This window comes from Diabrotica virgifera, chromosome 3, assembly GCF_917563875.1.
Source record: "Diabrotica virgifera virgifera chromosome 3, PGI_DIABVI_V3a".
NCBI lineage: Eukaryota > Metazoa > Arthropoda > Insecta > Coleoptera > Chrysomelidae > Diabrotica > Diabrotica virgifera.
The window spans coordinates 108,065,067-108,082,399 of NC_065445.1; the positions used below are offsets into that span (position 1 = coordinate 108,065,067).

Consider the following 17,333-nt stretch of genomic DNA (forward strand, 5'->3'; position numbering starts at 1 on the left):
AACTCTCCCCAAAGCAATAATAAATTTTACAATGACGTTATAACCCATTTTCCTACTTCGAAACAACTTAGACTAAATAGACTTAATTTATAAACAGGTTTAGGTTCTAAATTTATGGGAAAAAACAAAAAAAAATAGAAAAAAATAAAAAAAGAACAAAAACCAAAAATCTCATGAAATTGAAGCCTTTTAATTAGATGGCATACCTATCTGAGGAGACAAAACCTTGCCGACCCTGTCCCTAAAGCCACGAGCCGCCACTGCCATATCTATAGGATTTGCATCAGGACTCATTGGTGGCCAGTCTCATAGAGCCTCAATCCCAAAATTCTCAAGCTATTGTATGACTTTCTGCGACATGTGCAAGCACGTTATAGCACACAGTTATCTGCCCAATGGAGCCGGTTTAAAGAAATACATGCAATTCGAGGATGTTGTGTTTGTACAGGTTAGCATTCATTCGAATATTCACCTGAATAAGCTCCCTACGACTTCCCAACTTATACCACCCCATAACTTAATGGAACCGTCCCCAAAGCTAACATTGTGTGTAAGACTACATTTTGCGAAACGTTCTCCAGACTTTCTGTAAACTCGACCACGTCCATTTGGCTTTCATAATTGTATCCTTGTTTTATCAGTGAATAGAACTTTTACCTATTGATGTTCATTCCGATTAACATGGGCTCTTGAAAATTGCAACAGTTGGGTTTTGTGCCGTTGAAAAAGCCGTGTAACTCTAGAAAGCCATTTTGGATTTATACTTATATTAAACCAATCTTTTTAAGTCTTCTCGTCACTGTTTTTACACTAAAATTAACTGGTCTTGTTATTAGTAATTAATTTTTGAGATTGGGAGCTGTATATGGGCTATTTCGCAAAGTTTGAAGTCTCAAATATTGGTCATGTCTTGGCGTTGTACATCTTTCTCGCCCTTTACCAGGTCAACGTTTGTATTCTCTAGTCTCATTGTACTGTTTTACTATACGATAACCAGTCGGTTGATAGACGCAAAGGTTCCGCTCAAGATCTTGTCTGTAACCCTCACTGGCTAAAGTGCATCACATATAGTAAAGGCTATAGTATAGTAGAGACCGTAGCATCACATATAGTAAAAACATCCAGGGCACCAAAGGATAAAGCACACACCATCTACGTAAACAGAGAACTTAAAACTTTAAAACATGTAGCCACTGAAACGGAGCATTCCCTCCCCTTCACCAGCGAAGACATATCACAGGCTCTTAAAGACGTTAAGCCAGCAAAAGCACCAGGATTTGATAATATTCACCCTGAATTTCTAATAAATTGTGGCAAGTATACAAAAGTTTGGCCGGCTCGATTTTTCACAGACATCATGGAAACTGGAAATATCCCACAAGAACTAAGCGCTCTAAGATAATAGCCATACTAAAGCCAGGCAAACCCGCCGACAACCTAAAAAACCAATTGCGCTTCTCTCTGCCATCTACAAACTATTAGAGAGGCTTATATATAATAGAATCAGCACAGAACTGTTCCAGGTGATCCCAGTCGAACAAGCAGGTTTTCGACCAGAACGAAGCTGCGCGGACCAGGTAATGTCACTCACCACCTACATCGAAGCGGGTTTCCAAAGAAGACTTAAAACTTCAGCGGCATTTATTGATCTCTCGGCAGCTTACCATACAGTATGGAGGGGGGGCCTCATATACAAAATTCTCCGTGCAATCCCCTGTAAACCACTAGCACGCCTAATAGATAGCATGCTCAACGACCGAATGTTTCAAGTAGTGATGGGCACAGATATCAGACCACCAAAGAAACTCAAGAATGGCCTACCACAAGGGTCAGTGCTCTCTCCACTACTATTTAGCTTATACTTAGCAGATATGCCGGAAACACAATCAAGAAAGTTCGGATACGCCGACGACTGGTCCCTCACTACACGATGCAGAACACTAGAAACGTCTGAAGAAGTTCTGACGGCAGACTTATATATATTGGGCAAATATTTTCGCAACTGGCGACTTCAACCAAATGCATCCGAAACAGAAGTTAGTTGCTTTCACCTGAACAATAAACTTGCTGGAAAAGAACTCAACATACGGTTTGAAAATACCACACTTACCCACAACAAAACACCTAAGTACCTGGGCGTAACACTAGACAGAACGCTATCATTTAAAGAGCATCTAACAAAAACTGCCCAAAAATTGAGTACAAGAAATAACATCATACAGAACCTCTGTGGTACCACCTGGGGAGCATCGGCTTCCACTCTCTGCTCTACTGCCTTAGCCCTTGTTTTCTCGACCGCTGAATATTGTGCTTCAGTTTGGCTACACAGCCCACACGTAAAAAAGGTCGACACTCAGCTGCACAGCACTATGAGGATGATAGCTGGTACAATTAAATCAACTCCTACCCAATGGCTTCTAGTATTAAGTCACATCCCACCTCCACATTTACGACGAGTTGACGAACTTACACGTGAATACAAAAAGATCATGAACAATATAAATCTGCCGATCCACCAAGATACCGAGGATGCACGAAATATCCGTCTCCGCTCTAGAAAACCACCGATAAAAACGGCAAGAATGATACATGAGGAGTTCAACATCACGAATGCATGGTCCCAAGAATGTAACGCATGGCAAAATAACATGCCCTGCATTACCCACAAGCCACCAGGTTTTGATCTTCCACGTAAAACATGGTCCACTCTAAATAGGATCGGAACCAGGCATGGCAGATGTGCATACATGCTACATAAATGGGGAAAGAACTCAATGTGACTGTGGGGAGAACCAAACCATTGACCACATTATTGAAGAGTGTCGCTCAAGATCCTACAATGGTAGCCCTGAAGACTTCCTGTTTGCAACTTCAGAGTCAATTGCTTATATTAATACACTTGATATTTGTTTGTAACTATTTATAGTTTGTCATATATATTACTAGTGTTTGTAATTTTGTTCTAAATGTGTTGTAATTACCATACGATAAATAAAATACTGGCTAAAGTAACAATTTTAACACATACCAGCTTACATGTATTATATAAGAAAGAAAACTGCAGAATCAAAAACTAATAGTTTCCAACTAACATATTTCGACTGACATTTCAATACCAAGAAACAAAACAAGAATCATTGTAAGTCGCCAAAGCATACTTTGCATAATATGCAATGCTTGTTAGTTTGTGACATTGCTTCTTCAGCTCTAAAGACTATGTTTTAGCATCCTTTTATCTCTAATAAATTGTAACAGGAAATGTAAAACATTCCAGCATAACCCATTCATAAATAAAAAAAAAAACTAACCTAACTTAACATCTCAAAAATAAAAAATAATCAAAAAATAATGATTGAAGATAAAATATGCAATATTTTTGCCTGTGAGTATATAAAAGATACTGATTACTATGTAAATATTTGCATTAAAAACTATGTCCATATTTTCCCTTATTTCACAAATTGCACTACACAACAAATGAACATTGTTTTGTTTATTGAAAGTGTATGTAGTGATTGCTGTTAAGGGGAACGGAGCAAAATCCTGAGAAGACTAATAAATATTTTTGGAAAATTTAAACGCAGAATGAAAGACATTATTATCGAGGGCCGAAAGTCCCTGAAAACTTATATAATGTTTATTTTAATAAGTTACAGGGGTGAAAATAAAAGAGAAAATTTAGTGTGATTTTTAATTGCAAATATTCCATTCAAATGAAACTTTTTATTTATTCTAAGGGACTTTCGGCCCTCGGTAATAAAGTAGTCTTTCATTCTGCGTTTAAATTTTTCAAAAATACGTATTAGTTTTCTCAGGATTCAAAAAAAATGAATACTTTTAAAACACATTGAAAATTTTGACATGCGTCAAAGTTTTGCATTTTGCTCCGTTCCCCTTAAACCGGTCGAGCCGGGGCCCTGATTCTAATTAAAATTTCGACTCAAAAAAAGTCGCAATCAATATGGCGGCGTTGAAATGCTACTGTACAAGCCTTGTGGATTTTAGTTGAACTAACGAAATCACGTCACAAAATAGCGACTTATCGAAATTAATAGCGACTCCAAAAAAGTGGTTGATATTATAATTTCGAGTCGAAATTATTGTGACACGGGCATGAATGAATATGAATGGCCGAAAGCGAGGTTAGGTTTAGTTTAGGAGATGTGTTTTGTTTGTTTCTTGCAAGGAAAACCAAAGCAAAAGGTATTAATATGGCTGGGTTTTATGGAAATTTGGTGGTTTTGGAGGAATTAGATAGAATAGTATTTATTAAATTAGAAATATAATAATTGAGAATCTCTACAACGTGAATTATCAACACAATGGAAGATGTAAGGTAATAATCTGGGAAAGTTAGTATACAACAAGGAAAATTATGTATTACCAGCTATTTTATTGCTGGACATGCTGGAATCAAATCTTAAGATTTTATATTTAGTAATATAGCTATGAAAAGTCCTCAGAAAGTGTGCTATTTGGTTTATAAACAAATTAGCGCTCCGAAATCTTTTTTTCAATTATTGCTCTGTAACTCAGAAGATTTTTACGTTAAACCAAAAACACTCGCATAAAAATTCACTGTAATTTAATTCTGCACATAGATATTTTTTTCCGATTTCCTTCGGCGGAAATTTTCGGCGACCTCGAAATGAATTAGAATCAGGGCCCGGGCTCGACTGGAATTTATTCCATATTTTACGGACAAAATGTATATTGAAAATACATATTTGTAGTCTGAATTACTTATTCTCAAACACAAGTATCAGTCGTAGCAGAAATAAATGAATTAGAAAAAGTATTAGCTAAAATATTGACAAGCTCGTTAAGGAAAGCTGGGCTCGTTTCGAATTCAGCTCGGCTCGTTGCGAATTCAGCTCGGCTCGTTGCGAATTCATTTCGGCTCGGCTCAAAAATAATTTGATTCAGATCGAAGCTCGACTCTCAAGAAACAAACTGTCTTGAGCTCGAAGCTCGGCTCGTCAACCGAGCCGATCCGAGCTAAGCTCGAGCTTGTGACCATCCCTATACAAAAGAGATGCAGTGATCTTAATCTATTTTAAAATAAAGAATTTTTATCATTTACCTTTGAATATTTTTGTTTTCCAAGCATTTTCTGATATTCGTAACATTTGACGAGCGTCTTATTTAAAATCTAAAAATAAATGGTTTTATAATATCTCTGTTTTGCTTTCAGCTGACTGGCGTGCGCACACAAGACTAAAACATTGCACGCCTGAGACCCCAGTAGTCCAGTGGTTCTGGCAAGCAGTTGACTCTTATTCTGAAGAAATGAGGGCGCGCCTCCTTCAGTTTGTGACTGGAAGTTCTAGGGTGCCTCTTCAAGGCTTCAAAGCCTTGCAGGGTAGTACGGGAGCGGCGGGACCTAGGCTTTTCACCATACACTGCGTGGACGTACCCCCGCAACATCTGCCCAAAGCACACACCTGTTTTAATAGAATAGACATACCGCCGTACGAGTCGTACCAATTGTTATTAGATAAACTTACTCAGGCTGTTGAAGAGACTTGTGGATTTGCGGTAGAGTGAGGTAATGTTTTTTATGTTAAATATTTGTATTAGCTTTGTCGTTTGTTATCAATACTTTTCATGTATTTCATATGAGCCACATTTCTCGTGTATATATTCAACCATATGCAGTATAAGTACTTCCACTCTAACTTTTTCCCATGGATGAAATTATTCACGAATTACTTTTTATAGCAGGTCTCTTTTTTACTCACAGAAATAGTACATTATTTAAAGGTAAAATATTGCAAAACCTCTAAATTTTAAAGAACCGCTTAGATTGACATGAAATTTGACATACACATAGCTAACAAGTCAAAGAAAAAAAGTGATATTGTGCCGATGCGTGCTTTTACCCTAGGGGTGAGTGTCACCCCCTTTTGGAGGTGAAAAATATATGTTCCAAATAAGTCCGGAAATGGATAAAATGACTCAATTCCAAGCAACTTTTGTTCTATAAAGTTTTTTCACCAAGTTAATACTTTTCGAGTTATTTGCGAGTGAATATGTTAATTTTTTTTACAAAATAACTACGTTTTCAGACGGTTTTTTGCAAATAACTCAAAAAGTAAGTATTTAGCCGAAAAAAAAAAATTCTTATCAAAAATATAGCACGTAAAAAAGTGAAAAACATGGTGTATATATTAGGTCACTATACCTAGTAGAAACAGAGTTATAGCTAATAAAAAATAGGTTCATATTCGTCAAATTCCAAATCGAATATTTTAACGTGCTATAACCAGAAAACGAAGCACAATTTTGGGCAAAATTCATTTTAATTTTTTGAAAGTGTTTAAAAAATGCTTACTTTTGTTTTTAAAAAAAATTTTTAGCATCAAAGGTAAACAAGTTACGCTCAAAATAAAGTTGGTCCCTTTTTTTTTGGTAAGAAATCGGGAAAATCACCCCCTAATTAGCATTTCAAATGAACTTAATTGTTACCACTTCACAAGTTTTTCACTCGCGTATGTATTGGTCATATGATCTGTAAGTTTCATCGGTTCAAATAAGTCCTTATTTTTGAAAGAGCTATAGTTAAAAGAGCTTGAACGAGTCACTTATCACGAGTGTATGCAAATTTAGAAACACCGAATCAATTTTTGTCTTACAGAAAAACAAAAAAATACAAAATATTCAGAAAAGTAAAGCCGACTTTTTTATTGTTTAAGATTTTTGGTATCTCTAACAATTTTTAAGTTATTTTGAAAAAAAGCATTTTTTTTTCAAAATTAAAATTTTTAAAAATTTTATTTTTAAACTAAATTTTTTCAAAAATAAGCACTTTGAATCGATGAAACTTACAGATCATATAAACACAACATAAGTAAAGTAACTTGTGAAGCGGTAACGATTAATTTCATTTAAGTTGCTAATTGGGGGGTGATCTTCCTGATTTTTTTTTGCCAAAACAAAAGGGACCAACTTTATTTTGAGCGTAACTTGGTTACATTTGATGCTAGAAAGTTTTTTTATAAAAACAGAAATAAAGCTTTTTTTAAACACTTTAAAAAAGTTGTAATGTGTTTTCCCCAAGAATGCTTCATTATTTGGATATTTCACATTGAATTATTCTATTTTGAATTTTTCGAATATGAACCTATTTTTCATTAGCTATAACTCTTCTTTTGCTAGGTATAAAGACCTAGTATATACACCATCTTTTTCACTTTTTTATAGGCTATAGTTTTGGTAAGAATATTTTTTTCGACAAAATGCCTACGTTTTGAGTTATTTGCGAAAAACCGTCTAAAAACGTAGTTATTTTGTTGAAAAATGAACATATTCACTTGCAAATAACTCGAAAAGTATTGATTTTGTGAAAAAACTCTATAGAACAAAAGTTGCTTAAAATTAGTCAGTTTATCCATTTCGGGACATATCTTGGACATATATTTTTTACCCCCGAGATGGGGTGAAACTCACCCCTGGGGAAAAAGCACACATCGGCACCATATCACTTTTTTTCTTTGACATGTTAGCTATGCGTATGCCAAATTTCATATCAATCCAAACGGTTCTTTAAAATTTACAGCAAAAACCGTGAAAGAATGTACTAAAACTATAGTTTATTTTTTAACCAAGACGAGTGAACTAAAAAGACAGATTCACACCCAATAATGTCACTAGAAAAATCACCAAATACATCTTCTTTTTTGGTTTGATCATGTCGGCCCTCAACGGTAATCCATAAATATTATATTATACCTATTAATACGTCGCTAAGAGTTCTAAAAACAACTGCTTTTATATAAAATCATATTAAAAATCTAAAAATTAAAGGAATAACACAGAAAACACAAAAAAACGCCGAAATAACTTAATGAACCTATGAAATGCCAATGTGTCAAAATTTGATAACTGTCATTAGTGTCAAAATTTTATAACAGTGGAGTAAACTTGCCTGCGGTTGGACCAATTACAAACAAGCATTACAACGCGGTAAATTTGAATCACTCCTCTTGGTTTAAAAACAAACCATAGTATCGCAAAATTAAGCTGCTTGTCCTAAGAAATCACAATAAGTTAAACAAGGATAAACAAATTGTTATGTCGCTGATATCTTGTTTACTATTAATTTTGACGTTTATGATTTTAAGTGACAGTGATAGCGAATGTGTTGGTTATTATTTCAATTTATTGTTTATTTTTGATTTTTCAAATTATTTAGTGAAATTGTAATTTTTATTTTAAAACATAATTATTAGAACGACTAACTAATATTCTATCTTAATTTGATTACTTTCGGTAACAACACTTTTTAACCTTGCGTTGGAACAAGTAATCAGGAAAACTCCTATAGATAGAGATGGTACAATATTTAGAAAGCTCGATCAGGTCGTTGCCTACGCAGATGATATAGACATAATCAGCTGGACATTAAAAGACCTAGAAAAAATTTATACATATTTTAAAGAAGCGGCACAGACTATGGGTCTAGAAGTTAATGTCTCAAAGACAAAGTACATGATAACAACTCGGGAAAAAGTACAAACGAAAGGCAACATATCTCTGAGCGGGCAAATATTTGAAAGAGTAGACCGTTTTAAATATTTAGGATCAACAATAACAGAAGGAAATAAAAACAGTGATGAGGTAACAGCAAGAATTTCTCTTGGAAATAAATGCTTCTACAGCCTACAAAATATCATAAAGTCAAAATCAGTATCTATTAATTCAAAAGTAAAAATATACACAACAATAATGAGACCTGTAGTAATGTATGCATCAGAAACATGGACCTTGACTAGTGAACAAGAGGAACAACTTCTTAGATGGGAAAGAAAAATCTTAAGGGAAATAATATATGGACCTATACAGGAGAATGGAGAATGGCGTATAAGAATGAACCACGAAATAAATAGAGTGTTTAACAGACCGACTATCACAAAAGAAATACGAAGTAAACGACTGAGCTGGTTAGGACACGTAGAAAGGATGGATGATAAGAGAAATACAAAAAACGTACTTAGAAAAGAATTAAATGGGAAGAGACCGAGAGGTAGGCCTAGAAAGAGATGGATTGATGGTATTAACCAGGATCTGAAAGACCTAGGAATACGAGAATGGGAAAAACAAGAAAAGGAAAGAAAAACATGGGCAGCTATAGTCAAACAAGCAAAACACACATAACGCCGAAAAGACCTCAAAAAAAAAAAAGAAACAAGAAAGTAATATTTTAGATAAATATCGTTTAGAACTTTTGAGGAGTTATGCGTGTGACTGGCCTCCACACCATGTAAAACTTTAGAGCCTAGAAACCCCAACGGGCGACCATGGCCCTCCATGGGCTGTCAGCGGTCACCGATGATGATGATGAACTACTATTCTCTCTTAATTTGATTACTTTCGGTAAGTACTTATTTATTCTTTAAGAGGATCGGTACGTATTTTCGGCTGCAATGCTAATCAAATGGGGATTCATTTTTTTCGAATCCTAAAAAAACTAATAAGTATTTTTGAAAAATTTAAACGCAGAATGAAAGATTACGTTATTAGCGAGGGCCGAAAGTCCCTGAGAACTTCTATAATGTTTATTTTAATAAGTTACAGGGGTGAAAAACTAAGAGAAAATTTAGTGTGATTTTTAATTTCAAATATATCATTCAAAATAAACTTTTTATTTATTCTAAGGGACTTTCGGCCCTCGGTAATAATTTAGTCTTTCATTCTGCGTTTAAATTTTTCAAAAATATTTATTGGTTTTTTCAGGATTCGAAAAAAATGAACACAATGCCGTGGTAATATTTTCCAAATCTATCTTTGGCTTACAACGCACTCAGCCGAATATAATATTGTCAGCATATATTGTCAGTCAGACACTGACAATCAGTGACAATTTTAAATATTTGACATTGCATCGGGAATATGTTGAGTTATTGATTAAATATTATTGATATATAGTGTATTTGATAAATAATTGATTTAAGACGTGAACTTAATAAAAAGTTATTTATTGTGTATTATTTGTGGAAGATCCAAGCAGAGAATACATCAGGATAATATATTCCGTGATCCAAGTATTTTGTTGTTAAAGATGTTCAAAATTGTAAGCGTTCCATAACAATATATTATTAAAAAATCACTTTAACACTTTTCCTCTTTTCTCGATTGAGTATTAGTCTTTGTTGTACAAATAAATTATTACAATCACTGAATACATAGTTAGTGAAAAAATTATCACATTTATTAACTGAATTAATAATTTGCAATTATAAAAATAACAGTTATCCAAGAACATTCAAAACCCATCTCTTTAAATTAATGATGACATTTTCAAGTGGAATGACATTCTAGTAATGTTTACATATCCATACCAGTGTGAATTTTACTACACGTAATTTGCCGTGTAAAGACAAAAAAAGTAGGGATACACGTAAAATATTTGCGAATTATGTACCCATAGCCTTAAGGAAAAGTGACAAGTAAATTTATGAGTGTGGCTATTCGCTATGAGCTTCGCTGGTATCGCCACCTACCTAGCGCAGTGGTTCCCAACCTTTTATATCTGGCGACCCACCTCATCTTTTTTCATATTCGCGACCCATCCCTCACCCATGATGATATAATGTAGATACGTTATTCGACTAATGTAAGAACCACGCCGCAACCCACCTAAAATCCGCGCGCGACCTACTAGTGGGTCGCGACCCACCGTTTGGGAAACGCTGACCTAGCGGATTAATAGTATCACTTTCGCTGGAAATTTAAAAAGAAAAGTGTTGCCTATCGTCTGTGAGTTTCGCTGGTATGGCTGGTATCGCCACCTAGCAGATGACTAGTACTGTTTATGCCGGAAATTTAAAGAGGAAAGAAGAAACGCAAATAATAATTGTTTCAGACTTATTATTTAATTCTTATCATGTAATATTTACAATGTAAAGTAATAGGATTGTAATCGATATAATTAATATTAGTAAGAACAGAATTTATTATTCATTATGATTATTTTTAAGATTTTGCTTATCGTTTTGAAGATTATGTTGACAGCCAATATTAGAAAACATTTTTATTCTGCAAAACTGTGTAATAATTTAATATAATTATAGTATAATACTTACTTAAAAATTAAATTATGCACTTATTGCACTTAAACAAATAATTAAGAGCGTAAACGTAAAATTTCGGGCCAACGCTTTTTAAATGTATTAATTATTTTTTTTTTCGAATAATAAGAAAACTAATAAGTATTGTTGAAAAATTTAAACGCAGAATGAAAGATTACATTATTATCGAGGGTCAAAAGTCCCTGAAAATTTCTGTTTATTTTAATCAGTTACAGGGGTGAAAAAAAGAGACAATTTAGTGTGGTTTTTAATTTCAAATATCTCATTCAAAAGAAACTTTTTGTTTATTCTAAGAAACTTTCGGCCCTCGCAAATAATGTAACTTTATGCTTAGCGACAGGAAATCTGTAGAATACACAGTTACTATTGTAAAGTAATTTCGCACTCTTTAATACAACAACTTTCGTGAGCCATTTAATAAACATTATATGCAACTCTTAATTCAGCAGAACGTCAAATTTCCAATAAAAGTTCACTGGCTTGTCACTACTGGCGCTCGCGAACTTTTAATTATCCCCCCACCTACGAGCTCATAGCGGATAGTTCTGTCGAATGGAAACTTATTTCTTTATTTTCGAGATTACTGTTTACCTTTCGTTTTTTTTTTAATTTATTTATTACCATTCTATATATTTATTTACTACCATTATATATTTATATCTATACCAGTAATACTCTGTATGATGTTCAAGCTCTATAATGTTAAGTCGATTAATCTCCTCAATAGTGCAAAAAGATTAAATACTTCAATAAAATAACTTTATAAAATACCCCCACCGGGATAATAGCCATTTCCCAATTATTACCAATGACACTGTGACAGTTCGTACTTATACGCTCCGAGCTTCGCTGGTATCGCCACCTACCTAACGGATTACTAGTATAAATTTCGCCGGAAATTTCGCTGGAAAGAAAAAAGTGTTGCCTATCCTGTGTGAGTTTCGCTGGTATGGCTGGTATCGCCATCTAACGGTTCCTGTTTCGGTCGGAAATTTAAAGAGGATAGGAGAAAATCAAATAATAATTGTTTCTAACTTATTATTTAATTCTTATCGTGTAATATTTACAACGTAAAGAAGTAATTGGATTGTAATCGATAATTAATATCAGTAAGAACAGAATTTATTATTCATTATGATTATTTTTAAGAGTTTGCTTATGGTTTTGAAATTTATGTTGACAGTTAATATTAGAAAAAATTTATTCTGCAAAAAAGTATAATAATTTAATATAATTATAGTATAATACTTCTTAAATATTAACTTATGCATTTATTGCACTTAAATAATTAATTAAGAGAGTAAACGTAAAATTTCGGGCCAACTCTTTTTAAATGCATTACTTTTTTTCGAATCCTGAGAGAACCAATAAGTGTATTTGAAAAATTTAAACGCAGAATGAAAGACTACATTATTATCGAGGTTTAAAAGTCCCTGAAAATTTCTGTTTATTTTAATCAGTTACAGGGGTGAAAAAAAGCGAAAATTTAGTGTGATCTTTAATTTCAAATACATATCTCATTCAGAAGAAACTTTTTGTTTATTCTAAGGAATTTTCGGCCCTCGCAAATAATGTAACTGTATGCTTAGCGACAGGAAATCTGTCGAATACACAGTTATTATTGTAACCAGTATTTTGGCAGTCTTTAATACAACAACCTTCGTGAGACATTTAGTAAAAATTATATGCAACTCTTAATGCAGAACGTCAAATTTCCAGTAAAAGTTTACAGACTTTTCACTACTGGCGCTCGCGAATTTTTAATTAACTCCTCTACCTACGAGCTCTTAGCGTATAGTAAAATACACATCGATGTACGTTTCAATTAATTTTTTGATTTAACTTGTTTAAAAATGAATCGTGACGCATGGGAAAAGTTAGAGTGGAAGAACAATATATCTCTATCGAATATCACTGTTCGTAAGTTTAAAAGATCCGTTAGTGATTTCTGTGATGGCTAAGGTTTAACAGGTTATTTTTTAAAGAATAAGCTTCGCCTCCTAATATAACACATGGCATCTTTACCTCGACCCAGGAAGATTTTTATCATAGATATACTTATTGAATATACAAAATAAGCCAAATAAAAACGGGACATACGCAGGTAATACAGGGTAGCGGAACTACATTTGAAATAGTCGTCCAAAAATTCGTTGTATAATTCGATTGCATCCCAGAATGCCTTGAACGACTCTTCTGTGCTTCCAATATGTGGAATCAGGTTCCCTGCGGTTTTGAGATCAAATTTTTCTGCCATTGTACCGCCTTTATGCTTCTCCTTTCTTTTCTCTAATACCACTTTTATTGCCTCAATTTTTTCCTTTGTCATTGTAATTATTCCCCTGACTATTATATCTTCTTTTTCGCTGTGTTTTTCTAACTTGTATATTGTAAGCGTTGCGTTAAATTTGTCTATGCAGTCTATTAATTTTTCCAACCACTTGTTGGTAATATGCAAGCTATTTTGTCGGTGTACCGTGTCTTTTCCCAAATTCCAAATTTATTTTAACCCAAAACAAAAATATCTGCCAAATAAACACCAGACAACATCTAGGAAAAAGCGGACAATTAGCCAGAAATATTAAACAATAGCAATATGAAAGTGATGGCGCTTGTGGCCCGATTTTTTGTAAAAAAAAAAGAACTCAAGATTTCGTCGATATTATGATTAGCGATGATGAAATATTTAACAATATCGACGAAAACCAGGTAATCATACGTTGAGGCTGACTTAAGTCATGTGAACAATACTATAAGATCAAACGAAGCTCCAGTGAATCACAATAAACAAACCATAACAAGAAACAAAGCTGTCAAGAGAAAATCCTGCCGATCAAAGCCCTCAGCATCGCCATATTAATAGCAAAATTGCTCAATGACCAAAATAAACTAGGCCACCCGGAAGACATGACGAGTTAGATCGCTTTTTCTTAAACATTTCTGATACCGTTAAGAAGTTATCACCGTATGTGCAAGCACTAGCAAAAAAAAATAGTTTTCTATAGTGTCTGAAATGGAATCACATCTTGGTCCACCTAGTTTATCGCCAACTCCATACGCCTTTGATCCGTTTCCGCAGTCAGCAAGTACTAGTACAACGCCAATGCCGACAAGTCCTAACAACTGGAATGATCAGTCCCAACAGTTTTTCCATAAATTTAATACAGGTGTATTTACAAATTGATGTTCACAACGCGTTTGTAGACTTCAAACAGGCATACGACTCAGTCAAACGGAACAAACTATACTATATATTGGCTGAATTGGAAATACCACACAAGCTAATAAGACTCATTTAAGCCACAATGGATGAAACTCAGGCATGTGTACGAATACAAAACCACCGGACAGACTTTTTCAAAATTTCGCAGGGACTAAAGCAGGGAGATGGGCTGGCCCCAACATTGTTTAACCTGTCATTGGAGTATGCGGTTAGGCAAATAAAAACTGGACGAGGCAACCTACTGACCAACCGAACGGTTCAACTGGCCGCTTATGCCGATGATATTAATATTATGAGTGGAACAGCAACATGAGCACAGGAAACATACGCAGAGATAAAAACACAAACAAAAATGCTAGGTCTGGAAATTAACACAGAAAAAACAAAAATAATGACTCAGACGAGAAGAAATATAGTCCCACAAAACATTATACATGAAGATGACATTGAAACGGTTGGAAAGTTTACATACCTGGGAGTAGAAATATATGCCGACGGATCAGAAGACGGAGAAATACGGAAGAGAATAACGCAGGCAAACAGAGCTTATTTTGCCCTCTCCCATATATTTCGGTCTAAAAGTGTCCATCGAAATACAAAGATGAGAATCTATAAAACTTTAATTCGACCAATAACATGCTATGGCAGTGAAGCCTGGGTCCTGAAAGAAACATCCAAAAACAAACTCGACACATTCGAAAGGAAAGTACTGAGGAGAATACTAGGACCTGTGAGGGAAAACGGAAAGTTCAGAAGTCGATACAACAACGAACTTTATCAACTTTATAAGGAAGCACCCTTGTCAGACTTCATTAGAATACAAAGATTGCAATGGGCCGGACATGTGATAAGAATGGGAGAGGATAGGCTACCAAAAAGAGCACTGAATGATAGAATGCAGGGAAAGAGACCGGTTGTAAAGCCAAGAAAACGCTGGGAAGACACAGTAAACAGCGACGCACAAGCCCTTTTAGGAGTCCGTGTATGGAGAAGAGCAGCCACAGACAAGCAATGGTGGAGCCAAAAAATAAAGGAGGCCAAGGCTCAATTTGGGCTGTAGTGCCGTAGAAGAAGAAGAAGTATTTACAAATTAAATGAATATGTATAAATATTGCTGTATTTTACTCACCTAGACACACTGCTAGTTTTTCTCTTGTTGTAAGACTTTCTCTAAATGTGGTATTGCTTCTATACTTCGTATATAACTTCGTTCCCTTCCAAGATAAGATAAGACGCCAGTTCCTCCTGATCCATGGGTTTATCATGTCGTCGCAGCTTTTCATTGGTTAGAAATTAATTAAACTTGGTTATAAATTAATTTCTAACCAATGACAAGCTACGACGTCACTACAAACCCACCAATCAGGCGTCTGAAACTTAGTTTACCTTTAAAGCGAACAAAGTTATAGTTATAATATTTTCGATCTTTCCCAATACATAATTCATTAAATTGAAATACGAAAATACATATGAAATTTTTTTTTCGTCATCAATTAGGTGCCCGAAAGAGAAAACAATAATAAAATATTATTTTCTCTTTCTTCTTCGCTTAAACAATGGCTATCATTGCTAATTCTGTCCTGGAGAATTTTCTAATAGCCATCGTACAGGTATAGGAAGTTATTTTAACAAAACTATTCACCTGCTCTTCCTGATACGTCTGTCCCACGCAAAAACACAACTAGAAAGAATAGACTGTGTCGTGTTTTTTCCGTTCCTGTTACTTTCATAATCTCTTTCTCATATTCACTTTTCAGTGCGTCACAGTTTTTCGATTTCTTTTTAACGCATTAAGTTGGAAGTAACAGAAAAAAACGTACTTCTGTGATTACAGTCATTTCTAACACTTATTCTAGCTGTTGCTAGATGGCGCTATAATCGAACAAAAAATGATTTACGAATTTTATATACGACTATAATCTGTACAATTTATAAGACTATGCAAATCAAAGAATATACCATTTTATAAATGCAATAAACACAATTGATTTGTTTTTATACCAAATTGCAAATAAAAGGGTTATACTGCAATATCCTTTTCATATTTGGCTGATTACGATTCTGACAACTGGCACTGTCAGATTTAACTAAAATGTTATAAATGTGTATTATCACGGACTTATTCTTTTTCTCATGATCATCTTTCAGTGCGTCACAGTTTTTCGATTTCTTTCTAACGCATTAAATTGTATGTGACAGAAAAAAACGCACGTCGGTGATTACATTGCATCGGTGACATTTATAACATTTATTCTAGTTATTAATGGCGCCATAATAAAAAAATATTTTTTTTTAATTAGATAATAATATTACAAATATAATCTGTATAATTTATAAGACTATACAAATCAAAGAAAATACCATTTTATAAATGCAAGAAACAATACCTTTTTTCTCTCACTTGTGACGCACTGAAAAATGCCTGTGAAAAGGACCATAGCACGGTCATGGTATGAAACGGTGTAGTGGGCAGAGAGAAAAATCTTTATAAAATCTCTTATTAGAATTATTCATATTTAAAAAATTTGTACATAATATGTTGCTCTAATCTGATATTTTTTTATTTTAGAATGAACTGTTAACCAATTAACGTAACTGTGGTAGTTGAGGAGCTCATTTGGAAGACTGTCAAAGTGCCTTTTAAGTTTTCACCTTCTTATTCTATTTCACAAGTGCCTAATACGCTAGTCATCTTACATCTCACGAGCACCATATCTCTTAGACGGAAGTATCATAGAGCCTATGCTAAAAATATACTTTTCTCTGAGTACACTAGATAGTGACCATTCAAAACTTGATTTTAATATGTAATATACGTTGTGCAATAATAAAATGAGAAATACGAGAGCTTTATTGGTTTTTAAGCAAAAACATACAAACACAAAGGAATACACAATCAAACTTTTCTTCGCTAAATATGAAGAAGCAGGCTTTCAAATAATATTTTTACACTTGTGCATATTCTTGTAACTATCTGCAATAGTTTTTGATAGTTGTTTCGTTCAGAAACAAACTAATTA

General features: G+C 34.1%; 1 protein-coding gene across 1 annotated transcript in view; it reads left to right on the forward strand.

Annotated features, from left to right (window-relative positions):
* The window catches only part of LOC114339927 (E3 ubiquitin-protein ligase SMURF2), a 135,513-nt gene extending 118,349 nt beyond the window's left edge, over nt 1-17,164 (forward strand). The window contains exons 11-12 of the mRNA XM_028290612.2: nt 5,195-5,548; nt 16,883-17,164. Of these exons, the coding sequence (XP_028146413.1) occupies nt 5,195-5,547 (353 nt within the window). The 3' untranslated portion in view covers nt 5,548; nt 16,883-17,164. The remainder of the gene's footprint in view (nt 1-5,194; nt 5,549-16,882) is intronic.
* The last annotated feature ends 169 nt before the right edge of the window (nt 17,165-17,333 follow it).